This window comes from Cyanistes caeruleus, chromosome 3 (assembly GCF_971803275.1).
Source record: "Cyanistes caeruleus chromosome 3, bCyaCae1.hap1.1, whole genome shotgun sequence".
NCBI classification, from domain to species: domain Eukaryota; kingdom Metazoa; phylum Chordata; class Aves; order Passeriformes; family Paridae; genus Cyanistes; species Cyanistes caeruleus.
The window spans coordinates 1947980-1975385 of record NC_141703.1 but is presented as its reverse complement, the minus strand read 5'-3'; the positions used below and the strand labels follow the sequence as shown (position 1 = coordinate 1975385).

The window sequence follows — 27406 nt, the reverse complement described above, 5'->3', positions numbered from 1 at the left end:
TGGGCACTCGAATCCTTAGGAATCTCTGATTGAGGAATTAACCCCATGGATGGTACTGCTCCATGCAGGGGTTGGACTCCCAAAAACCATCCTGTGGGATGAGGCTGAGCAGCAAATCCAGCCCTCCAAGGGCATGGAAACCTCGGCAGGGAGGCAGTGGCAGAAGGGGGAGGAAACTTTTCCCGGTGCCCAAGGTGCTCCCTCGCTCCGAGCAGCCGAATCTGGGAATCCACCACCGTGAAATGAACCCCATGGATGGTGCTGCTCCTCACAGGACTCCCCAGAACCATCCCGTGGTGGATGAGGCTGAGCTCTGCCAGCTCCCAAAAACCCCTCTCTGCCTCCTTACTAAAGATTTCATCGGGGCGAATAAACTCCCGCTCCGAACGCGTCAACAAGAGAAAAATAACGGCAGAGGGCTCGGAGAACTTCCTGTCTCCGGGAGCATTCCTGCTGTAAACAGTGGCCATGCCAAGTGCTGAACCACTGCCCTCAGCCCAATAACAATAAATCTATTTTTTGGTTCTGCACAGCTCCGCTTGGACATTTTTGCAGCGGCGAGGATGAGGCAGACGCCACCCTCGGAGCGTTTTCCCAAATTATTTTTATGTTTTTTTCCCCTGATAAAAAGGGCTTTCCAGAATGTTGTTTAGGGAAAATAAAGCACCTCTCTAGATGAAAAGGTTACATAGTTTTGAGAGATCTGTTTCCCCTGCAGCTCTTTTCTTCTTGGTTTTATATTTATTTTATTTTTTCAAATTTGTCTTTTTTTGCTTTTTTTTTTCTTCGGTGTCACCCCTTAGAACTCCTGGAGTTCTGGTTAAAATATACTGATTTTTGTGGGTGTGTGTGTCCCCCCATATCCCAACTCCAATAAGAGCAGCTATTTTGTCACCAAAATAAAATCCTGCTGGGAGATAAATCAGGCTTAGGGCTGGCCAGAGAACTTGAGCAGGAGTGAGGATGCTGCAAATCAGTGGCTCACAATCGCTGTCAAGAGAGTCTTTTCCAGCACAGTCATGTGCATAAACCCTCATCCAGCTGAATCAGTCTCTGTTCCCTTCCAAAAACCCTTTAGGAGCAGGAAAAAATATTAAAAATAGACTTTTTTTAAATTTTTCTATTATCTTAACTCAGTGTCTCTCCAACTTTTTGCCCCCATCCTGCTCCCTGATGTTTTCCCCACTGCATTATTCCCACACAGTTTTCTCAGCCTCTCCAAATTGTTATTCCCTTCATCTCTGCCCCCCTTTTCCTCCCTCTCTGGATGATATTCCTGGGATTCCCCTTGGAGAGCTGCAGCCTTTGGGAACGGGGCGGGAATTCCGTGCAAACCTTGAGCAGTGGGGCAGGTTTGGGGCTCAGATTGGGATTCAAGGACCAATCCTAAATTCCTGTTGGCTTTTCCCACTGAACCTGTGTGGGGAGGAGGTTCTGGAAAGAGAGGGAAGGAGCTGCCTGGAAGGCTCGGTGCCATCAGAGCTCTCCATCGGGGCGGTGCTTGGAGCTGTGTGTGTGTGTCCACATCAGTTCCCTGAAATTTAGGGAGGAACCGAAGAAAAAGCTTTGGCAAAGCCACAAATTTTGCAGAGGCTGGACTTTGTGCGCAAGGCCCTGTCCATCTCCAAGGCCACGGAGCTGGCTCTGGTGGAAGCTGGCAGCTTCCAGGCTGGTAATGGCAGCGTTATCCCCCTCCCTGGGCATCCATCGAGTGACCCCGTGGCTTTTCCGAGCTCTGGGATCGATGTGCGCCGCATTAGCGGAATGACAGCGTGGAGACTCCTTGCTCCAAGGAAATCAGCCCTGAGGAAACAGTCCCAGGGCAGCTGCTGTGCTCACAGAGCTACTGGAGGGATGCACAGGTCGGGATCCATCGGCTCCAGGTGGAATTCCTCATTGCTGGAATGGCCTTGAGGGTGAGGGAAGTGTTCCTTGCCTTTCCTGCTCAGACAGGGTGGTGCTCTTCCAGGGAATCCACACCTTCCCGGCTCCCTGGAGCCTCAGCCTCTGCCTGGAGCCATGCCCAGGGGTCACCAGTGCTCCACAGGGCACGGAGAGCGTTTGTTCCCAGCTCCTGAGCCATGGAATCATGGAATGGCTTGGGAAGGAAGGGATCATAAAGATCACCTCGTTCCAACCCCCCTGTCATGGTCAGGGAGAATTTTCCCTATCCCAGAATCGCATCCAGCCTGGCCTTGGGCACTGCCAGGGATCCAGGGGCAGCCCCAGCTGCTCTGGCAATTCCATCCCAGCCCCTGCCCACCCTGCCAGGGAACAATTCCTGCCCAAGATCCCAAGATCCAGCCCTGCCCTCTGCCCCTGGCAGCCATTCCCTGGCTCCTGGCCCTGCAGCCCTTGGCAATTGTCTCTCTCCATTCCTTGGAGAAGAGCAGCAGCAGCTTCCAGAGCAAGGAGAGGGACAGAGGCTGCAGGCCAAGGCCAACTGACCCCTCTGAGGGCTTGGGGATGTTTTTCAGGAGAAGCCCCCTCAGAAATGCCCCTGGATTGGGGGAAGGGGAGAGGTGAGAGCTGTAATTTTGGCCTTAATCCCACTTCAGACGGATAAATCCGCTCGTGAATCTGGGCCTTAACCTTTCCATGTCTCTGTCAGCCCTATAAAGTCTGGGGGATAATTTCTACCTCAAAAAGCTGATGAATGGTCTGAAATTATAGCTGGGCTCTGGACTATCATTAGGCTTAAGAATCCCAAGGCATTTTCAGCGAGAAGGTGGGAGAAGCTTTGCATTGGAGCCATTTCATCCTGAACTGTCCTTTCCACCTGCTTTTCCTGTTTTTCCCTTCCCCTGAACTCCTCAGCAGTGACACAGCAGCCAGGACAGTTTGTGGGGAGAGCTGGATGCACTTTTTGTGGAGGTCAGGTCACTTCTGAGTGCTCCACAAGCAGCCTGAGCTCTGGTGCAGATGAGCACTTCATTTAAAACAAAAATTATTTTCCACTGAGGGAACAAAAAAAAAAAAAAAAAATAAAATAAAATTTCCCTGATATTTACATCACAGCTTGGAAGCAAAAATTCAAGTTTTGGGGAGCCCGTGCATAGAAGCAGCAGAAATTTCCATTAGAGCCATTTCTGGGGGAAAAAAAATTAATTCCACCCTCTCCAAATGTCTGCTCAAACATCCTTGTGGAAATTGAGGATCTCTATTTCAAGCCTTTAAATATTTTAATGCTAGTTTTTGTTTCTAAGGGCTCCAGCTGAGATCTCCTTGTGCTGCCACTTGTGCAGGGGCACCCCAAGCACTTCATTCCTGCTGGGCTGTAATTATTGTCTCCACCCAAGTTCAGAAGAATTTTATGGTGGTTACTGCAGCAGCTCCACTTAGAGGCTCCTTGGCTTTTCCATTAAAAGGTTTTCCTTCTCCCCGTAAAAATTAAATCTATGGATTTAATGCTTTCCTCTATTCTGGAAACTTGATCTGCAGGCTTGCACTCTCAGGCAGCATCCCACCCCAGAAATTCAGCTCCAGCAGGTCGCTGGGGTTGTTTTTGAGGAGGAAAAACCCATTCAGCAGAGCTTGGTGTAACTCTGGTGCACAGACACATCCACAGGAGCCACTCCAAAGCCCAAAATTTCCACAGGACCTCAGGACTCTGAGACACAAATGATGCTCCTGGCAGCCACAGCTCGAAACAATCCCTGCCTGGAATTGCCCATCAGCGTGCAGGGTTTGGTGGCTGGGGTTGGTGGGGTTGGCAGAGGTGACTCGTGGCTGTGTCAGCTCCTGGGTGTCACCCTCAGGTGGCTTTTGTGTCCCTGAGCCCCCTGAGGTGAGACCCCACCTGCAGAGCTGCCCCAGCCCTGGGGCCCAGCCCAGGGAGCAGCTGGAGCTGCTGGAGAGAGCCCAGAGGAGGCTCCAGGATGAGCAGAGGGATGGAGCAGCTCTGCTGGCAGCAAAGGCTGGCCCAGCTGCCATTGTTCAGCCTGGCCAGGAGAAGCTTTGGGCTGAGCTCAGGGTGGCCTTGCAGGGCCTGAAGGAGCCCCAGGAAAGCTGGAGAGAGACAATTGCCAAGGGCTGCAGGGCCAGGAGCCAGGGAATGGCTGCCAGGGGCAGAGGGCAGGGCTGGATCTTGGGATCTTGGGCAGGAATTGTTCCCTGGTAGGGTGGGCAGGGGCTGGGATGGAATTGCCAGAGCAGCTGGGGCTGCCCCTGGATCCCTGGCAGTGCCCAAGGCCAGGCTGGACATTGGGAGCTCCTGGGACAGTGGGAGGTGTCCCTGACATGGCTGGGGGGCACTGGATGATCCTTAAAATCCCTCCCAACCCAAACCACTCTGGGATTCTTTTGTAGGACACTCCGTCTTCAGAGACCTCCTCTTTTCTCCATCCTCTTTTATTTCTATCCTCTCCCAAATTCCCAGCTATTTTCCTCCCTGTCTTCTGCTGCAGCTCCTCCCTGATCAATGGCCACGACCATTTCCTACCCCTGCAGCTCAGCTGCCACACATTTTCATCCTCTGAACGCAGCTTTTTGTGTTTTTGTGGCGCCTCAGCTCAAGCACAATCACAGGGAAAATCACACCAAGGTGGCAGAAACAGCAGGAATTCAGCTGAGACTCCTCTTTTACATCACAGCCAGGAACTTTTCCAAGGAATGCCCATCAAATCCAAGCTGCTGGAGGAGAGAAAGGCTGTCAGGTGCTGCCCTTTTGCCAGGCTGGGATCAGCACAGGATGGTGTCACCACACAGCCACGGCCCGGGGAAGTGAAACCCCTCAGCAGCACAGAAGTGAAACTGGCTGCACACAAATTGTCAAATTCGAGTGTAAACATCTGTCCTCCCCGCCAAAAAAAACCCCCAAAAGAACCTTCACAGACAGAAAAACCGTGGCTTTTTTAGTGAGCTCAGTCCCACCCTTGCAACCTTTCACACCCTGTTGTGCAAGGGAGAGGCTTCCGAGGGCTCCAGGTGAAATGCTGAAGGTGTTGTCTGCTCCAGGAAGGAACAAAAAAAGCAGCACTGAAGCAGAAATGTGATTTTCAATTGGCACTGACACGTTTCTGGCACGCTGGGTGCTCACCCCATCAGGAAGAGGTGTCTCTGAGGGGAGGGATTTGAATGTTGGTAGCACAAGGAAAGAGGGGAAAAGTGACTTTAGAGCCTTCTTCCCTTCTCCTTGTGGGAGCTGAGATTTCAGACTCCTCTAGGGAAGCTTTCCAAGATATTTCTGCTCTTTTGATATCCTGGGATCCCCCTGGAGCTCCTCTGAGGATCCCCCAGAGCCTTTTCATCCCTTGTTTCAGGCACTTGCAGCATCCCCAGCCTCCTGCCCCTGCTGATTGTTTCTCTTTTCATGGAACCTGGATCTACCTGAGACTCCTCCCAGGCATTTTTTGGGAGCCTTTTCACTTCTCCTCAAAGGAATTGAGATCCCAGGGAGCAGCAAAACTCAGGTTTTATTAAATAACACCAAGGGCAGCACCAGCTTCCACATCTGCCTGGGTCAGTGTTTCACATCTGCACCTCAGGATGATATTTTTGACTTCTGAAATAAGCAAATTATCAGGGAAAAAATCTCCCCAAGAGCAACAGGGACTTCCCTTATCACCCAGATAAGGTAAAATTCGAGCTGAGTGCCTGCTGAGCTCGACAATGTCTCTATTACTCGATTTCAGTGATGTCATTTGGGTTGCTCAATGCAACTCCTGCCTTGCCTGAGGTTAAAAGTGCCAAAATAATCGGTGCATTTTGGCTTCACCAGAATAATTGAGAGGATTCCACCCCAAGACAGAACCTTCTGCTGGTCTCCTGGTTCTGGGAGCCCCAGAGCAGCTCTGCTGCTTCCCAGCCCAGAACTGGAATTGTCAGGCAGGAAAAAACCTGGAGAAAGGGAGGGAAGGAGAGTGAAGGGAATTTCTGGAGTGCTGCAGGGAAGGGGGAAAAGGGAAGGGGGAAAGCCAAGACCAGCTGTGCTTTTCCAGCTGAGCTGCTTTTCCAGCTTTATCATGGAAAAAAATATCAGGATTTGGGAGTTGGGAAGGAAAAGGAAAAGGGAAAAGCCAAAATCAACCATGTTCCTGCAGGAATGAGCTGCTTTATCAGTCTTTATTGCATTAAAAAAATCAGGATTTGGGAGCTGGGGAGGAAAAGAAAAGGGAAAAACCAGGACCAGCCATGTTCCTGCAGGAATGAGCTGCTTTATCAGTCTTTATTGCATTAAAAAAATCAGGATTTGGGAGCTGGGGAGGAAAGGAAAAGGGAAAATCCAGGATCAGCCATGTCCCTGCAGGAGCAAGCCATTTTTCCACCTTTACTGTGAAAAAAAAATCCCAGTATTTCTGGGGGTTTGCAGCAGGACCCCTTTTGGCCCCCCAGAAAGCCAGAACAGAACATTTATTGATTTAGAGTGCTGGGGATTTCATTCTGGGTGAGGAGCTGCTGTGTAAACACGGACACAAGAGCTTCCTGGAGTGAGAAATGTTCCCAAGTGCAGCTTTATCCCAGCCAGGCTGCTTGGGCAGGATAAGGGGGTGTCTTTCCCAAATTTCCAGTTTGGCACCTGCTTAAATCCGGAAAAAAAAATCCATAAAAATCCAGGAGCAGCTCAGTTTTCCCCTGTGACTGATTTTCTTGGAATCATGGAATGGTTTGGCTTGAGAGGGACCTTAAAAATCAACCCAGGGTGCTCCAAGCTGGCCTTGGACACTTCCAGGGATGGGGACAGCCACAAGTTTGCTGTGCCAGGGCGGAATTCCTTCCCAAAATCCCATCAAACCCTGCCCTCCTCCATCTTAAACCATTCCTACCCCTCCATCCCTTGTCCCAAGTCCTTCTCCAGCAGTTTTGGAGCTCTTTTAGGCCCTGGAAAAGGCTCTAAGTTCTCCTTGGTGCATTTTTTTGGGTCACCACCCTCATTTGGGTGCTTGGACCGTTGGGCTGCTGTGGTCACAATTTACAAACCTGAGGTGAATAACAGCTTTATTTCATATTTAAATCCAGTGGCATCTGTGGTGCTGCTGGTAAACAAATCATCTTCTTTATTTCTTTATTTTTTATTTTTTTTTATGTCTTTTGCTCCAGCTGCAGCTTTTGGGGTTTTGTTTTTTTGTTGTTTTTTGTTGTTTTTTCTTTTGATGAAACAGCACCAGATCAAACAAAAGAGGCAAAATTTTATTCTGTGCCAAACCACACTGGTGGCTGGAGAAAAAAAAGTCACCACCTGAGCACAGAAATTTGCCTCCTTTGAACACCTGCAAAAAACCTTTCACTCCCGGGGTAAGCAGCTGTTAATTCGTGAAGGGTTAAGTGATTTCAGCCCTTCTCAACTCGTTATTGATCAGATTTGGAGTGCTCAGAGATAAGAACCAGCAAAAAAAAAAAATTAAAAAATGGTCCCCAGGGTGTGGGAGGTGAGATTTGGGGATGGATGTGGAATGTGTGGATGGCATCCTGGAGATGTTTGAATGCAGGAGAGCTCCTGGCTTTGGCAGAGAGCCAGGGAGATGCTGTGAGGAGCCAGAAAAATGGGGAAAATGGATCATTTAACGTGGCTTAATACCCCTATAAAGGGGCTAAAAGAAGCTGGACTAAAAAAACCCTCCAAAATAAAATTACCCTCTTTCTTCCTAGAACCTGGAATTCTCTCCTTAATAGAATAGAAATGTCTGTAATGTCATTTGAGTTGCATTTGGGCCTTGCATTTCATAGTTTTCCCATCTATAACTTTGGTTCTTGTCAGCACAGATATTCTTGGCTGCTTTCCTTCATTTTCCCCCCCCCTTCTTTTTATTTAATAATTTACTGCAACAATATTTTAAAAAGAAAAAAGGAAAAAAAAAACAACAAACCAAATGACCAAACTGAATTTAAAATTTAAAAGGCAGTGATTACACCAACTATTTTTTTTTCTTTATTCTCCTCCCTCCACAGCCAAATTTCTGAAGGTTTCACTCCATTTTTTTTTTTCTGTTCCCACTGGGATGACCATGGATAAAGGATGTCCCTTTATCCATGGATTCGATGTTTCAAAGGATCAAAATGAAGTGAGAGAGGCTCAAGTTGTGGCCTCTTTTTCCCAGCACTTCCCATCCCTTTTCCCTCTGCCCGTGCAGCCACTTTTCTTAGAGGTGTTTTTCCCCCCTGCAGCCCCAGCTGGTGGTGACACTGCTCAGGGATGACTCAAGCAGGGCACAGGAGCTTCATGTGACCGTGGTGTCACCCAGGATTCATCTTCTCCCCCTCAGTTCCTCTCAGACATCCCCAGGGGCCGCAGCTCATCAGCCTCCTGCTCCCTCTGGGGCTCTCCAGAGTTCTGGAATCCTGCTGGAGGGGAGCTGGTTCTGCTCCAGCCTCTGGAGGTGGGATGGATTAATGGAATGGGGGTTTCCAGTTCCTGGGTTTCAGTGCAGGCAGAGGCTTTGGTCTTGGAGGTTGACTATGGAATCATGGAATGGCCTGGGTTGAAGGGACAATATCCCAGAATCCCAAAATCCCTGGTGCTGGAAAAGCCCTCGCAGCCCAGGGAGTCCCAGCTGTGCCCGATGCCCACCTTGTCCCCAGCCCAGAGCCCTGAGTGCCACGTCCAGCCCTTCCTTGGGCACCTGCAGGGATGGGCACTGCAAAGCTCCCTGGGCAGCCCCTGCCAAGGCCTGAGCTCCCTTTCCATGGGCAAATTCCTGCTGCTGCCCACCCTGAGCCTCCCCTGGCCCAGCCTGAGGCCTGAGCTCTTGAACTTCATGCTTGATTCTTCCTCTGAAGTTCTCTGAGTTTTGCCTGGTCTCAAGGGACCTCCTGAGCAATCCCATAAATGTGGGGACAACTCAGAATCCATCTGAGGTGGTGGAGTGCCCATCCCTGCAGGTGCCCAAGGAAGGGCTGGACGTGGCACTCAGGGCTCTGGGCTGGGGACAAGGTGGGCATCGGGCACAGCTGGGACTCCATGGGCTGGGAGGGCTTTTCCAGCACCAGGGATCCTGGGATTCTCTGACTTCAGGTGCCAAATCAGTGACACTTGAAGGCACTTTTGAGGTCCAGTCTCTACCAAACCCCCCAACTCCGAACTCAGCTTTGTATTCCAGCCAGGACTGCTCCTGGTTCTGTTCCTTTTTCTGGAAGGGCTCTGACCTTACCCACTTTGCAACCATAAACATTCCCAAGCAATCTTTCCTGCCCTGGTTGGGAGGGAAGAGCTGATGGAAGCAGCGAATCCTGGGCTGTGCCCTCACACATTTGAGGGCAGGGTTTCCAAAGGCAGAGCCCTGTCCCACCTCTGGAGAATTTCATCCTTGTGCTCATCAGGTGCCGATATTAGAAACCACCAGGGATAGTTCTAGAGAGAAATGGGGTCTGACGTGGCTCTTGCACCCCAAAACCCTTTTCATCCTCATCAAAGATTCCCAGGATGACTCTGGAATGATTGGCTTCCATCCATGCAGCCCTGAGCCGATTTCTGGGTGGTTTTCCACTGATTTATGGGAATGTTGAACCCAGAGGCTCTGGGATTTTGATGTTGGCTTTGCTGTGACACTTTCAGTGTGACTTTTGGAGGCATCCAAGCAAGGCCAGAGTTTCAGGATGACTTTTTGGGGGTGTTTGGTCTCTTTTTCCAGTCACCAGCGAGGTCAGATCCTCTGTGCCTGACTCAGTTTTGGGCAATCTGTGCAGACACTCTGGGTGTATCATGCAAGTGTTGTTGGAAATAAAATCTGTGTCATAACACATAAAAACCAGGAGATGTTTATGGCCCTGCTGTCATCCCAGACCGGGAATTCCCATAAACCCCACACTTAACTCCCAATGCCTCCAACCTTTGTTAAGCAGACCCATAAACGACAAATAATGCAGGAGAGATAAAACAACTTCATAAATCGGGGTGGAAATGGGACAGAAGGAGCAGGGAATACAAGGCAGGTGGAATTGTTGGTGAGAGAACCATAAAACCCAGGTTTGTGGTTCTGGGGGCTGTGGTTAACCAGGATGTGGTTCATGAGCAGGCTGCTGGCAACGAGGAGTAACCCAAGCATCCTCCTGCTCTGCCAGCTCATGTCACAGCCCCACACGGGCTCAGTCCAGTCTCTTCTGGCAAAAAACCTTGCAGAAAAGGAAAATCAGCTCCTTCTTCTTCTTTATTCTGGCCTTGTAGACTGGAATTATGGCCACGTTTTGCTGGGTTGTTGTTGGGTTTATTTTCTATATAGAAATTTCTCCAGAGCCTTCTAAAGAAGTGAATTCACACCGTGTTCTAGCAGAGCAGTTGACAAAAAAAAACAAACCCCAAAACCCAAACTAGAAACAAGATGGAAATCCTGCAGATTAGTCCAGTAAATAAAGTCTATTTTTAAATTCTCTCTCTGTTTTAGTGATAAGTGTTTTATTTAGTGATGCAGGGAATTAAATTTTGGAAAGGAGGAAGATCCCTGTCCAGGCTTCACTGGAGAGCTGGACTGGATTATTCCTGTAGGAACTCTTCTTTTTTATTCTGATCCTAAAGAATTATGGAATTCTTCTCTGGAATTATGGCCACATTTTACTGCATTTCCCTGTTGTTGTTGGGGTTTCCCCTGCATTTATTTTCTAGATAGAAAGTTCCCCAGAACCCTCTGAAGAAATAAATTGATGATGTGTTCTAGCAGAGCAGCAGGTGTCAAACCCCAAAGCAGAAGTCAGATGGAAATCCTGCAGATGAGTCCAGTAAATAAAGTATATTTTTAATTTCTCTCTCTGTTTTAGTGCTCTGGGTGTTGTATTTAGTGACACAGGGAATTACATTTTGGAAAGAAGGAGGATCCTTCTGTCCAGGCTTCACTTGAGAGCTGGACTGGGATGATCCTTGTGGGTTTCTCCTTCTTCTTTATTCTGGTTTTAGAGACTGGAATTATGGCCACATTTTACTGAATTTCACTATTGTTGTTGGGGTTTCTCCTGCATTTATTTTCCATATAGAAACTTCTCCAGAGCCTTCTAAAGAAATAAACTGACACCGAGTTCTAGCAGAGCAGTTGTCAAAAAACATCCCAAATTGGGAGCAAGGTGAAAATACTGCAGATTAGTCCAGAGAATAAAGTAAATTTTCAAAGTTTTTTATGTCTTAGTGGTAAGTGTTGTATTTAATGATACAGGGAATTATATTTTGTATTTAATGATACAGGGAATTATATTTTGTATTTAATTATCCAGGGAATTATATTTTGGAAAGAAGGAAAATCCTTGTCCAGGCTGTTCACTTGAGAGCTGGACTTGATGATCTTTGTGATTAATTTGTGATTCTGTGATCTGCCTCTCTGATGAGTGGTGAAGCTTTTGGGAGGGGATTTATCAAACTTCACTCCTGGTGTCTTTTCTGTTGTGCTGGCAGGGAAAGATGAGCAAAGCTGCAAAGCTTTATCACAAAATTTGCTATTTAAAGGATTTCAAGAGCTCAGCCATCCTTGTTTGAGGTAGAGGCAGAACCAAATGCCATGAGAGAGGGATGTGGAATGATGTTTCCAGCTCCATCCATCTCCAGGATTGCTTTTGAGCGAGGATGGGGAAGAGGCTGGGATTTGCAAGGCTTGGTTTAACTTCTGCTGGTGACTCTGGATTAGAGCTGGGTTTAGCTGCAGCAGCCAAAGCATTCCCAATCCCAGTTTTCCTGTGAGATCCTGGCCAAAACTCCTCATCCCCAGGGTGGGGATGCTGAGCCCCGAATTCCCAGGGATTTTGGATTGCCAGGAGCATCAGCACCAGAGCAGGGGTCAGGGGCAGGATGGAATTCCAGAGAATGTTCCTGGGGAGGGGGAATATTGCTGCTACAGGCAATTTACATTCTTATTATAATTCTATTTCAATTTAGCCTTATAGAGCTCACTGAAGCAAACAATAAAAAAATGGGTGGAAGGGAAGAAACTCCACACTCGGGCTGGAGGCAGGTGGTAAAATGAAGGGAGAGGGAGGAAAAACCTCAATTTTCTTCCAATTCCTGGTTCTCCCACTCGGGGTGATGTCCCCTGATGTCTCTGGCTGATAACAGAGATCCCTGTCAGTCTCTGAGCCCTCTGATGCTGAGATAAAGGTGCTGAAGCTGCTGCCAGGCAATGTTTTTACTGCTGCCAAGGCCAGCACCATCATCTGAGGCCTCATCAAAGATGCAGAATGTTGCTTCTGTTCTTTCAAAAATGCCAAGAGTAAATCCAGGGGTAGTAAATCCAAAACAGAGCCATGCCATGCACAGAACAACTTGGAAAAGTTGTTTTCTTCACAGTTTTCTTGCTGAATAATAGAGGAACTGAGCCTTAAACTCTGCTGTGGCTTCATGAAATGTTTTAATTCTCTGTGGACAAGCTGTGGGGATTTTTTTTTTTTATTTTATTTTTTTTCCCATTCCTTTCTTTCTCAGCATTGCAGTAGCAGATGATTTTCAGAGGGCTCTGCTTGACAAGATGGAATTGATCTCCTGCTGGCCTCAGCCACAGAGTGTGGGATTTTACAGCCTGCCTGGGGGATCTGAGCACCCACTTCTCCTTGGTGTTAACAAGTGCTGCTGCTCAGAGTCCCGTGGCAGTTCTGGAAAAGCCAGCCACGATTTCCCAACCTCCCTGAACCTTCAGAAAGCACAGATAACACACCAGAGTCAGGAATATATCAGATAAACCCTGACTCTTAGGGGTAACCTCCCTTTCTTTTCTTTTTTTTTTTTTTGTTTTTTTTTCAGAGTGTAGATGATTTAAATATAAATTAATTTTGTTTCCCCGAAAGCTTTGAGCAGCTGCCACGGAGGGAACGAATCCAGCACCAGGATTCTACACCCCATAAAACCTTTTAGTGCCTTGCAGGGTGTTCGAGCCCTACCAGAAACGAGGAGTTTGCTTTTCTCAACACTTGCTCAGGGATTTGTTTTGCTCAGTAACATTCTCTTTTTTTTTTTTTTTTTTTTCCTGTTGCAGGGAAAAGCTTCACTCTGACCATCACAGTCTTCACAAATCCTCCCCAAGTAGCCACCTACCACAGAGCCATCAAGATCACGGTGGATGGACCTCGGGAACCACGAAGTAAGTGAGCTCAGGAGAGAATTTCCAGAGGGATAAACTGATTTAATGTAGGGGCTCATCCCCATCCACACCAAACCCAGCAGCATGTGGAGAAATGGGAATGTTTTAAGCTTTACAAATGGTTTTAAGCCTGCCTTCCTGAAGTTTTCTTTTTCACTGGTGTCCAGCTGATCTGGTGACTTGCATTTCTGAAATATCCAGCCAGGCCTGGCTTGGCTCATTCCCAAGAGCTGACAGAGGGATGCTGGTAAAAGGTGGGCAGCCAATACCTTGCACATCATTTCTTGCTTTTCAAATGCTAAGAGAATTTTAAAGCATTGGAAACCGATATGGCATTGATCAAACCCTTCAGGCTCAGCCACCCTGCAAACAGGAATAAATCCAGAGGTTCCCTGAACTGTGGGACAGTTTGGGAGAACACATTTATTTGCACAGACAGAAAATCCTTCCTCCTTTTTCTACTTTTCTCTTTTTCTCTTTTTCTCTTTCTTTTTCTCTTTTTCTCTTTCTTTTTCTCTTTTTCTCTTTCTTTTTCTCTTTCTTTTTCTCTTTCTTTCTTTCTTTCTTTCTTTCTTTCTTTCTTTCTTTCTTTCTTTCTTTCTTTCTTTCTTTCTTTCTTTCTTTCTTTCTTTCTTTCTTTCTTTCTTTCTTTCTTTCTTTCTTTCTTTCTTTCTCTCTCTCTCTCTCTCTCTCTCTCTCTCTCTCTTTCTCTCTTTCTCTCTTTCTCTCTTTCTCTCTTTCTTTCTCTTTCTACCATTTTTTAAAAGAATAAAGCACAGGTAGGAGCTGAATGATTTGATATTCCCAGGGAATGCCCGAGCCTTGCACACAGGGATTGTTTTGCTCGGGTGCTGAGGGCAAATGGTTCTGTCTGGGTGAAATGGAGTGAGGGTGGAGCAGATGTGCAAGGAGAGATCACAGAATCAGGGAATGCTTTGGGGAGGAAGGGATCTTAAAGATCATTTCATTCCATGCCCAGACACCTCCCACTGTCCCAGGAGCTCCCAATGGCCAGCCTGGCCTTGGGCACTGCCAGGGATCCAGGGGCAGCCCCAGCTGCTCTGGCAATTCCATCCCAGCCCCTGCCCACCATGCCAGGGAACAATTCCTGCCCAAGATCCCAAGATCCAGCCCTGCCCTCTGCCCCTGGCAGCCATTCCCTGGCTCCTGGCCCTGCAGCCCTTGGCAATTGTCTCTCTCCAGCTTTCCTGGGGCTCCTTCAGGCCCTGCAAGGCCACCCTGAGCTCAGTCCAAAGCTTCTCCTGGCCAGGCTGAACAATGGCAGCTGTGCCAGCCTTTGCTGCCAGCAGAGCTGCTCCATCCCTCTGCTCATCCTGGAGCGTCCTCTGGGCTCTCTCCAGCAGCTCCAGCTGCTCCCTGCGCTGGGATCCCAGAGCTTGGCCTCAGTCACTACCCCAATGGGGCATTTGCATATTGTTATCAAAATGTAAATTGAGGTTTGGGATGAGCTCTCTGCACCCCTCCCACACTCTTGGCAGAAGTTCTGGATGTTGCTTAAGTGGAATTGTCCCGGGAGAACAGAGCAGCAGGACTCAAACACCCTCCAGGGAATGAGACTCACAGCTTGGGGCTGCTTAACCAGGAAAAAGATGTCTCAAACTTCAGCTAAAATAGCTTAGAAAACTCAGGTTTTCTTCTGGAGCCTTCATTTACCTGAGTTGCATCATGATCCATGTTTTTAGAGGGAAAAACTGACATATTTTTTTGGATTCGAGGACTGGCCTTAAAACAAGTACTCCATCAGCATAAAGATCCTTATTTATTTACTCTTTTTTCTTTGGTTTGTTGTTTGGGGTTTTTTATTTAAATTGTGGTTGAATTGTCTCTGAAAAATACCCTCAGTGAAGCAGGCAGCTGCGTGCATAAAAAAGATATTTGCGTATGCAAATTCCAGATTTGCATATGTAATTACCTGGGCATGCTCACGGTTTGCAAACAATGAATAAACTTTAGTTCTTTGAATATGCATCTGCTTGAAACAAAATCCTCCTGCAGGCAAACCTTCTGTTGGAAATCAATTCTTCAGTTGGTAGAGGAGTTAATATTTAATGAGATTCTGCATTTTGAGAAGGAAGTGGAGATATGATCCATAGGCGAGCAGCACACGTATCTGCCCGACCCAAATGCATGCAAAGGATTCCCTGGAATTCATATCCCTTGTTTTAGGCAAATCAGCTGCACAGGGAGGGAGGTTTTGGGCACCTCAAGGTTGGACTCCCCCCCCCCCCCACCCCCGGCAGGAATTCACAGCTTGTTTTACTGCTGAGTCATTGGTGACACAGCACAGAAGGGATTGTGGGATCATGGAATGGTTTGGGGTGGAAGGGATTGAAGATGATTCACCCCCAGACACCTCCCACTGTCCCAGGTGCTCCCAGTGTCCAGCCTGGCCTTGGGCACTGCCAGGGATCCAGGGGCAGCCCCAGCTGCTCTGGGCAACCTCTCCCGAGGCCTCAGCACCCCCTAAGGGAAGGATTTCTTCCCAATGTCCCATCTAACCCTGCCATCTCTTCAAAACCCCTTTTCCTGTCACTCTCTGCCTGCATAAAAAGTCCTTCTCCTTCCTTTTTAGAACCTCTGGAAGGCTCTGAGCTCTCCCTGGAGCCATCTCCTCTCCAGGCTGAACACCCCCAGCTCTCTCAGCTTTTCCAGTGACTATATTTTGCTGATTATATTTTTAATTTGGCTTCAAAGTCCTCAAATTTGATTTCTCACCAAGATTTCCAAATCACAGCCGCAGCCACGACCACTCTGAAGTCTTTTCCCTAAATTCCTTTGATGGAGACATGGATTGGCCTGGATCTGGGGTGATCCCTGGCAAACCAGGCCTGCTGTGGACTGAAGGGGTTTAGAAGGATATCGGCCTTCTTGGAATGGGATGGGAATCAAAAAAAATCTGCTGGATCCGAGTGTTTTAGTCTCAGTAATCGAAATTTGGGAACATTCCCCCAGATCCATGACTCACTTGGTCACTTGAGCTGAAGGAATTCCAAACAGGCCAAGATGTGTTTTCTCCCGATTCGCCAGAGATCTGTGGAAGCAGCGGGAACAAAATGAGATCCTGCTGTCTCCCAGAGATCTACAAAAACCTGCTGGAGTCCAAAACCAACTCCAACAACAGTTTTTGATTAATTTCGTAACAGCAACTCCAACAGTTCTTGATTAATTTCCTAAAACCAACTCCAACAACAAATTTTGATTCATTTCCTTTATGGTTTTGATGGTTCTCAGACAGCCTGGATTCCAATAAGTGCAAGGGGTCAGGAGAAATTCAGATTAAGGATTAGGAACAATTTTTCCTTGCCAGAGTGGTCAGGCCTTGGGATGAGCTGTGCAGGGAAGTGATGGAGTCACTGGCACTGGAATTGTCCCAGAGGAGTCTGGATGTGACCCTTGGGGACATGGATGGGGTGATGCTGGTGGGACTGGGTGATCCTGGAGGGCTCTTCCAGCCTTCCTGGGATTCTGTGGCTTTTGGGATCTCTGGGATGTGTGGAGGGGACACCGGGTGACAATAACACCATCACAGGGCCTGTGCTCTGCACAAAGGCCTGTGGACATTGTGTTCCTGCACATCCCATGGTTCATCAGGTTCTGACTGCTGGGATCTCCAGGTCTTTGTCCAGCAGCAAATCTAAATTTGGGCTTCAGGTTGTGATAAATCTCCATCCGTGGGAATTCCGCATTTTCCTTTCCCTCCCCTTGGATTCCTGTCTGTGCCTACCCAGACAAAACTTCTCAAATTGTCACAGCTTGTAAAGAGAGCCAAGGTACTTAAAAACCTGGCTCTTCCTCCCCTGCCTTCATTATGGATTTTTTTAAACCTCTTTTGAACTGAGCATTTTTATTCCCCACTTCTGAATAACTGCTTATTTTCAAAACGATTTTTTTTTTTTTTTTTTCTGAAAAGAAATCCTGCTGCACTGTCAGGGAGAAGGGCAGGATGACCTAACCCATCATTTTCTTCTCCAACTTCTCTGAATCTATGATTCATAAAGCAATTTCTGTTTTTATGAGCAAAGTCCATGGGGAAAATCATTAGCAGAAACCAGATCAAGAGTAGTGCTCCTGATAAAAATACTTTTGGTTAGGAAACTTGGTAGAAATAGTCTGAGTCCTAAATTAAATATTTCCCTTAGGCCATTTGACCTGCTGTGTACATCTGCTGAAAAAATTAGGGTTTTTTTTTTCTTCTTTTTACTGCTTTTATCTGCTTTTCCTCATTGAATTGTTTTAACCTACATAGCTCTGAAAAATTCACTCATGGCCCAGGTGCCTGCAAGTGATGTGAAAGGAAAAGGCTACAAGGATTTAGCCTCAGTCTGAAGTTAAGATGGGCATTAAATGTGATTATTCCCTGTTGGATATGTTGTTTTCCCAAATAATTTTTTGGGGAAAAAAATAAAATATCCAAGAGTGGGATGCTGAGGGGCGGGGAGAGAGGGAGCAGGAGTTTTGCTGAGCAGGAGTTGAGAAGGAACCTAAAAAGCTGCTGGTTCTGTTCTGAAGGAAATCTTGCCCTGCCTGAGGTCATTTTTAGGGAACCCTAAACCTTTTTTAAACCCCTAGAACCTTTTCCTAATATAATAATCACAAAAGTCAAACTCTTCTCCAAAATATACTTTTAATTATTTCAGTGGGCTGAATTAATATTAATGCCATTATTTCTTGCTCATTTTCTGCTGCAAGTGCCTCATTTTGGAAATTGAATTGCACCAAATAACAACTTAGAAACCATAAAAAAAGGGAACCATTTTATTATTGGAAAATACCCAACATATAAATTTATAAATTTCAGTGGTGAATTATCAGATCTTTCCACTCATCTAGAGTTACTGACAGGGGCTGAGGGTTACTTAGCAGAAAAGACATGAAGGAGGTCCCAGCCCAGGGAGCAGCTGGAGCTGCTGGAGAGAGCCCAGAGGAGGCTCCAGGATGAGCAGAGGGATGGAGCAGCTCTGCTGGCAGCAAAGGCTGGCACAGCTGCCATTGTTCAGCCTGGCCAGGAGAAGGATCAGGGACACCTTCAAGCCCTTGCAGTACCTAAAGGGGATAAGGAAAAAAAAGAGAGAGGGACTTTTTATATGGATAAAGAGTGACAGGACAAGGGGAATGGTTTTAAACTGAAGGAGGGCAGGGCTGGATGGGATGTTGGGCAGGAATTGTTCCCTGGCAGGGTGGGCAGGGGCTGGGATGGAATTGCCAGAGCAGCTGGGGCTGCCCCTGGATCCCTGGCAGTGCCCAAGGCCAGGCTGGACATTGGGAGCTCCTGGGACAGTGGGAGGTGTCCCTGCCATGGCAGAGCTGGCACTGGATGATCCTTAAAATCCCTCCCAACCCAAAGCATTCCATGGTATAAATTAAAAAAAAAAAAAGTAAAATGAAAAACAAAAGCAAATAACAATAATGAATAAATTAAAAAAGAAAGCAAAGTCACCTCTTTTCCAATACATACTTCCATTTATTTTATTTTTTTTTATTTTGAACAAAACTTACGAATCTCTGAATTCTAACAGATAAATTATCTCATTAAGGAAAGACAGGAATTCTTGGTTTCAAGGCCTTTTGTGTGGAGATAAAACTGAAACGTGACTATTTCATGGCACTCTTCCAGCCACCCCTAAACTTTCCTTCCTTATACCCCATCTAACCCTGCTCTCTGACAGTTTGAAGCCATTATCCATTGTCCTGTCATTCCATGCCCTGGTGAAAATCCCTCTCCAGCAGTTTTCCACCCCCTTTATGTATTTATGGAATTTTTCTGGCAACACAAAGGATTATTAAATTTATAGAAATGCCTGGCACATGGATGCTGAGGATCCTTTATGTCCTATCAATGAGTTGGACCTCAGTAGGTTTTTAACACTCCCATCCTGGAGGATTCATGGTGCAGACACTCCTTTTCCATATGGAATGAGATTCTTTTCCCTGGCATTTATCAGTCTCTCTGCTGAGATTTGAGAGTTGAGATTGGGTGATTTCAGGCAGGGAATTTATCATTTATTTAGTTCCATGAAATGATACAATATGTGGAGCAAGAACCCTGGTGACAACACTGCTTACCTGGGAGCAGGGTAGATCCTATAGAATTATATTCTATAAAATTGCAATTTATAACAATTTGGTTAATTAACCAAATTATTTGGGTTTTTTTTTTTAATTAAAAACAGTAATGTTGACAGGACAAGCTCCATCCTTGAGAAATCAGGGACATGGGAAGCCAGAGCTGCTGCACTGTGGGTTGGGAATGAAGTTAACTCCGGCCCAATCCTGTAGAAATTATTCCAATTCCTTTTCTTAGTCACTCCATCCCACACAACTCTTTTTTCACCCCTCTTGGATTAACGTGATTTTCAATCTAATCATTTTGGTGACCCTCCTTGATGTATCTCTGCTGAAATCAGGGGGAAGTGCTCTGAGCTGTGACAAAAGCAGAATCAGGTGAAGGCAGATTGTTTCTGACCATCTCTCACTAGGCCTTTCTCCTGCCAGCTCTCACTAGGAAGGTTTTGTAGCTGTTAAAAGCAGTGAACGGGATGAAGTTCTTTTGGGAAGAGAACATTTTTCCATAGGAATAGGAAAACGTGAGGGAATAAATGGTTTGAAGGAGATGCTGGGGCTGGGAAAGGATGGGCCTGGAGCTGAATCCCCAGGTGGAGGTGCCTGGTGTGGGTTTTAGGGAGTTATTTTGCTTTTCCCCTTGGAGAAGGAGATTTGTTGGCAAAGCTGAGCTGCTGGAGCATCAATCCCACGGGGATTGGCAGATGAGAAGTTTTCCTTTCAAGTTTCCCTTCAGCCAGCTCCCCACAGGAGGTGGGACACAGAACCTCCCTCATCTTCCTCATCTCCTCAGGGCTCTGGGAGAAGGGAGAGGGAAACTTTCCCCTCTCATGGAGAGCTCAGACACTTCTGTTTGCTAAAGAGGATTTTGGCTTTTATAAAGCCTCAGTTTTTGAGGAGATTCCTTATTTACAGGTTCCCCAAAACCCCACGTGTGTAAGGGAGAGGCTGGAGGAAGCTGCTCAGCATTTTCAGTGAGCAGCTCCTGTTTTCTTCTCGAAATACAAGTGCAAAGAGTGGGAATCCACCTGCACTGCAGCTCCTCCCAGCTTTGCCTGCCCTGGATTTTCAGCTGGAGCATTCCCTCCTTGCAGGCCCACACAAAACACCACAGGCTTTTGTTTCATCGTGGTGAAGAACGGAAAAAAGGTTTTACTTTTGCTCTGCGTCCCCTTTTGTGCTCCTGCTGTTTGGGAATTGCAGTGAGGAGATGCATTTTCTGTCAGTGCTCGTGAGAAATGTCAGTCAGGCTGATGTGTGAGGAGGGAGGGAATTTTGTTCTTCCAGTGCCTAAAGGGGCTCCAGGAGAGCTGGAGAGGGATTTTTCACCAGGGATGGAGTGGCAGGACACAGGGAAAGGCTTTAAGCTGAAGGAGGGCAGGGCTAGATGGGATATTGGGAAGGAATTGTTCCCTGGGAGGGTGGGGACGTTCTGGAATAGAAGCTGTGGCTGCCCCTGGCTCCCTGGAAGTGTCCAAGGACAAACTGGAATAACGTGGGATGGTGGATGGTGCCCCTGCCCATGACAGGGATCTTTAAGGTCCCTTCCAACCCAAACCATTCCATGATTCCATCTCAGCTCTGCTTGGGAATCATCAGGAGTTGTCTGTCCTACAGGGACACGATGTCCTTGTAAATCACTTAAACACATCCTAAAGAGACACAAGGATGGAACATCTTCCCTGCCTTCCTTAATCACGGAACAGATTAGGAACAGCGTGTAAAAATGGGAGGGGACAGCAGAAAGAATTTCCCCAGTCATAAACAAAACACAGAGACATTTGATTTTTATTTTTTTAATAGCGCCTGACCTTTTGTTCCTTAATTCTTCCTTTGAGTTTGGAGCTCGAGTCCATCAAGCCCCACATCCACCAGGCCACCTCCTGGGACTGACCAGTCCAGAAAATCCAGGCTGTGTCACAACCCCCAGCACGTAAAGCTGCGGGGGAAAAAAAAAAAGAAACAAAAACATTTATGGGACGGCATTGATTTAATCATTAAAGATTCTGTTTGTCTGATTCCCCTCCCTCCCTCCCAGCCGGCACCACGGGCTGTTCCTCGTTACCTGCCCCAAGTATCTTCCCAATCTCACCACAAACAGTTTGGCTTGACCAAAACCACTTCCCTCTTGAAAGTTAATCCAGTTTGACTCACCCTGCGCCGCTCGGGCCGAGCCAAGGAAAACAAGGCAGAGAAAAACCTGCTTGTATCCAGTTTGGAAACTTCTCAGAGGCCCCTGCTTTTCAGAGTGCTCCACAGTAGCTCACTATATCTCCCCGCAGCTGCAGAGAAAATCAGGGAAGCAAAAAAAAAAACCCCAAAAAAACCCCCAAAAAAAGGATTCCAGAAGTTAAAATCAAGCCCACGTGAAATTTATGAGCTCACAGTGGAGCTTTAGTCCAGAGGAGGAGCAGATTAAAACAGCCAAACTCATTTCTGTGGAAAACCAGGCGTTTTCAAGTATTGTGCGGCAACACCGGGCGCTGGATTTGGTAAAAGCAAAGGTCTTTTAATTGAATTAATTGAATTAATTTTAATTTAATTTGGTGTTGCCAAATGCCCCTGGTTTACATAAACACCGAGCCACAGCCGCTTTTAAGTTGCAGGTGCCTCGTTCAGCCCTGTCTGAGGGTGAGAGATGAGGACCTTGCACTGGCTGGAGATGCTGATGATGAAATGTTCCTCTGCTCCTTGGAGGTGACAAATCCTCATTCCTGGTTTTTCCTGCTCAGGATGAGGGAGGGAGTCCAGAAATGGGATTGAGGTGCCTGAGTGAGGTCTGTGTGTGTGTCCAGCAGAAACAGAACCTTCTCCCAGGGGCTGCTCTTGTTCCTGGAGTCCTGGGGCAGGTTTGGGTGTCCCAATGGAAGCTCAGATCTCTTGAGGGTGTCCCATGGAGGCTGCGAAGGTGGGGAAGGGTCTGGAGGGGCCCTACAAGGAGTGGCTGAGGGTTTGTCCAGCTGGAACAGAGCACACTGAGGACAGAGCTCCCCAGGGCTCAGCTCCTGCTGGAGCTGGGTGTGGGGAGTTTGGGATGGAGATCAGGGCAAGGCTCTTCTTTCCCCACAGGCTGCTGGCACTGCCCAGGCTCCCCAGGGAATGGGCACAGCCCCGAGGCTGCCAGAGCTCCAGGAGCATCCAGGGATGCCCAGGCTGGGCTTGTTGGGGGGTCTGGGCAGGGTGGGAATTGGATCATCCTTGTGGATCCCTCCTAACCCAGGACATCCCAGGATTTTCAGCACCTTTCCCTTGGAGAGAGGAGGTTTTTCGTGCCTGTATTTTATTTTTCTCTTGGTTGCTGCCTGATGAGGCTGAGCCTCATCTCCAGCTGGGCTGGAGGGGATTCCTGGGGCGCTTTGGGAAGATGCAAACCAGAAAGAAACAAAAGAGGCTTTTGGCAAAGCAGGGCAGGATTGGGACTCAGTCAAACATCGTGAAGGATTTGGGGTTCCAGAGGTTGAGATGGGGGAAAGAGAAAAGAAAGCAAAGGCTGTAATTCTGCATTTCACTTTCATGATCAACTTCTTCCCTCCAAAGCCCCAGTGCTCCATGGCTTTTACTTCCCTGCCATGACCTAATTCCAGGAGTTAATTCCAGGGAATAATTACACTTCCACAAGAGACAGATTCAGTGGAAGTTTAGGTGGATCTACAAAAAATAATTGTAGTTTTAGTACGCTATATATATCTATATATACCTATATCTATATCTTTATAAAAAGATATATGATACTTCATATATATTTATATTTATATATCTATATCTATATAAACATAGATATTGAATATTTTATATATGTTCATATTTATATATCTATATCTATATCTATATCTATATCTATATCTATATATCTATATTTATATATCTATATCTATATATAAATTTTAAAATTAAAAATTAAAAATTAAGAATTAAGAATTAAAAATTAAAAATTAAAAATTTAAAATTTAAAATTTAAAATTTAAATTTAAAATTTTAAAATTTAAAATTTAAAATTTAAAATTTAAATTTAAAATTTAAAATTTAAAATTTAAAATTTAAAATTTAAATTAATTTAAATGCTCAGCACAGGATTGTACCGTAAATATAATTTTATCTGCAGTTATTCCAAGGGAGTAGGAGCAGATTTTTCCAGCCAGGATGAGCTTTGCAGGGGGAACTGATAAAAGAATTCACCTGGAAGTGTCCCAGAGCTCCTCTGGATCTGCCTCATGGATTCAGAGACTCATTCCCAAATTTCCCAGCTCCAACACCGCTCCTGCTGCTAATTCCAGGAGAATATTGGGATCATCTCCTGGCTGGGGCTCGTGCTGTCCAGCACTCCAAAACAAAACCAGGAATAAAAAAGATGGGATTGCTGAGAAATCTCCTGCAAACTCCCACGGGGATTTCTTCTAAAAAATTCTGCTATTTAGAGAGTTTTTAGGTTATTTTTGGGTGGTGGAGGAGAGGTGGGTGAGCTCTGACATTAATTAATTGTATTAATAGCTGTAGGATAATTACTATATTCTATAATTATATATTATATTATATTACACATTTATATTATATTATATTATATTATATTATATTATATTACACATTTATATTACATTATATTATATTATATTATATTATATTATATTATATTACATTATATTATATTATATTATATTATATTATACAAATATAATATAATATATGATTATGATATGATTTATCATATAATCATATATATAATATATGATTATATTATCTATTATATTATACATATTATTATTATTAATTATATACCTTATATAAAAGTATTGAAATATTATATATTAGATATATTCTCTACATAATATATTAAATATATAATAATATTATATATAATTATCTATAGAATAATGATAATTATAGAATAATAGATTAATAATTATATAATTAATAGAAGCATCATACTTTAATGTAATAATATAATAATAAATATAATATATAAAATAAATATACAAATAATATAAATAATAAATAATATAAATAATAAATAATATAAATAATAAATAATATAATGCTTCTATTAATTACAGAATTATTATTCTATTATTCAATAATTATTATTCTATATATATGTTACATAGAATAATTATATTTTTCTATATAATTATATATAGAATAATGCTAATTATAGAATAATAAAATAATAATAATTATATAATTAATAATAATAATTCTATAATTAATAGAAGCATTATATTTTAATTAATAGAAACACAAAATTGGGTTTGGGGGGGACCTTAAAGCTCTTCTCATTCCACCCTGTCCTTGAACAGTTCTATAGGTGTTATTTTTAAAATTTTCTTGTAATTAATTATTTTACAAGGATTAATTTTTTTCAAGAAATAGATCATTTCTAATATTATTTTATATATAATTTATATTATTTTTTGCACTAAACACGGTGTGTTCACCGTGATATGAGTGAGCACATTTCCTCCCAGAATTATACAAAATAATCACATTAATTTTAGCAGAACAATGTTAATAAAATCCACTTTATTAACTGGACACAATGGAATTTGGGGGGATTTTTTTACTCCAAAAATTCTGAATAAAAGCAGCACTGAAAAGAGGGAATGCTTGGATCAAGGTCCAAAATGCATCCAAAGCAGAGAGAATTCTTCAAACTCACTCCTTACCTTGATAAAGCCTGGCCACACTCTGCATTTTCCTGGGAATAATCCAATTTTTGGGCGTGAAATTTCCTTTTCCACACAGGAAAAGTGGAGTGGGCAGAGGAGAGAAGGGGAAGAATTCGAGGACAAAAGCTCAGCTTAGTTAAACTCCCCTGTTTAGGGGAGTTTAATTTTAGTTTTAACTGGTTTTAGTTAACCCAGGAGTAACTAAACCACACCGAGCCTCCACCTTCCATGGTGGGATGGGATTAAAAACAGTTTAATAATTGAAATTTGCAAATAAAGAAAGGAAATGGAGATAATAAAAGGAGAGAAATAAAATATTTTCTTGATGCAGATTTAAATTAAAAATAAAAAAATAAAAAAAGGGTTACAAATTTTTTTAAAAAATTTAAAAATTTTAAAAAAAATTTAAAAAAATAAAAATTTAAAAAAAATTTAAAAATTAAAGGAAAATTCAAAATTTCCAAGGAAGGTGAAGGAAAAGTGTTTTTTTTTTCCTGCACCTGGAGTGCTGCTCTCATCCTTGTGAATCCCAGAGCCACAAATCCAGAGGCTGCCAAGGCACTTTTCCACATCCTCAATCCCAACATCTGGATGCAGATTTAAATTAGAAAAAAAAAAAAAAAAATAAAAAAATTTAAAAATTTAAAAAAAAAATTTAAAAATTAAAAAAAAGTAAAAAAAAAAATTTAAAATTAAAAAAAAATAAAAATTAAAGGAAAATTCAAAAATTAAAGGAAAATTCAAAATTTCCAAGGAAGGTGAAGGAAAAGTGGTTTTTTTTCCTGCACCTGGAGCGCTGCTCTCACTGAATGGTGAATTCCAGAGCCACAAATCCAGAGGCTGCCAAGGCACTTTTCCACATCCTCAATCCCAACCTCTGGCTGCAGGCCAAGGCTGAGTGTTCCACGCTCTCTCCCAGTCTATAAAACTGCATTTCCCTGCCATTAAGAGGGGAAGCACTTTGGTGTTGACTTGTTTTAAAAGGCTCAAAAGAGCCAATGTTTGCCCTGCCCTCCCTGTGTAATATTCCATGTCAAAAAAAAATCTTCCTGACCTCACTCAGGCAGCATCTGGAAGGGATAATCTAAAAATGAAATAGAATAAAATGAAATAAAATGTTAAATTAAACTGAATTAAAATAAATTTAAAATAACGTAACATAACATAAAATATAAAATATAAAATGTAAAATGTAAAATATAAAATGTAAAATATAAAATATAAAATATAAAATACAAAATGTAAAATATAAAATATAAAATGTAAAATGTAAAATATAAAATGTAAAATATAAAATATAAAATATAAAATATAAAATATAAAATGTAAAATATAAAATATAAAATATAAAATATAAAATATAAAATATATAAAATAAAATATAATAAATATAAAAATAAAGTAAAATAAAATATAAAATAACATAATATAATAAAATAAAATAAAATCTAGAATTAAATTAAATTAAATTAAATATAAAATAAAATAACATGACATAACATAAAATAAAATATAAAATATAAAATATAAAATATAAAATATAAAATATAAAATATAAAATATAAAATATAAAATATAAAATATAAAATATAAAATATATAAAATAAAATATAAAAACCATAACATAAAAAATAAAATAAAATAAAATAAAATAAAATGAAATAAAATAAAATAAAATAAAATAAAATAAAATAAAATAAAATAAAATAAAATAGTTAAAAAGCCCCCAAACCCTGTGGTTTAGCCAAGCTGGCTGCTTTTTCCTGTTTATTCCAGCATCCCAAACACCAACCCCAGAACCTGAGGGGGAAAATTGGTGCTTTTTTTTTTTTTTCTGCTAATTTATCCTTGTAAAAAAACCAAAAACCAACAACTCTGGGGACACGGGGAGGGGAAGAAGGCAGCGGTTCCACCTCGGGTGAGCTCTGAGCCAAGCTCTCCCTTCAACAGCTGGAAATTTGAGTGATTTTCACAAAGATTTGTGGCCAAAGTGGTTCAGCAGAGCCAAAGCAGCTTCCAAACACCTTCCTGCTCCTCTTTTCCATCCTGGAAAAAGGAGGTTTGTGCTCACCTCAGGGCTCTGGGAGCAGAGTGGCTGTCACAGGGTCACCTCCTGGCCCTGGGCAGGGCACCTCATTCCTCTGCCATTCCATTTGCCACCTGGAAAAAGGGTTAATAACAGCCCTGGCTCTCCCAGGGGTGAGCTGAGGATACTCTGCAAGGTGTTTAGAGGGGAACTTCAAAGCAGAGCTAATAAACACCAAAATACAAGTTGCCCTCACAAAGGCCTGCCTGTGCTTTGAGAGTGGCTTGGGAGAAATATTTATATTTGTTAGGTGTTTCTGACACAGCTTTGGTGCCAAACAGGTTCTGTGCAGTCAGAGGAGGAGAAATAATAAATAGATTTTCTGGCTGGGGACAGGGAGGGGAAAGAGGCACTTTTGGAGCTGCAGCTTGAGGTGACAATTGCCTGGCCTCGGTTCTGACTGATTCCCACTCAAAATTAAAATGTAGGTACAAAATCAGCAGAGTTCATCCTGTTGGTGCTGCTCTTTCTCCCTGGCTTTGGCACAAATGGAATTTCCACACATTCAAGGGATGAGACTGATCTTGACTGTGTCCCTGCGCTCCTGGGAATCCCAAGCTCTGAAAAAGGCTCCATGCAGGAGGCCAAAACACCCC

At 44.0% G+C, this 27406-nt stretch overlaps 1 protein-coding gene across 2 annotated transcripts in view; it reads left to right on the top strand.

The window, feature by feature from the left end:
• Positions 1–27406, top strand: part of RUNX1 (RUNX family transcription factor 1) — a 165619-nt gene that overhangs the window by 98102 nt on the left and 40111 nt on the right. For both annotated transcript variants that reach the window (XM_086883935.1, XM_086883934.1), the window contains exon 5: positions 12879–12983. In XM_086883935.1, the coding sequence (XP_086740061.1) occupies positions 12879–12983 (105 nt within the window). The remainder of the gene's footprint in view (positions 1–12878; positions 12984–27406) is intronic.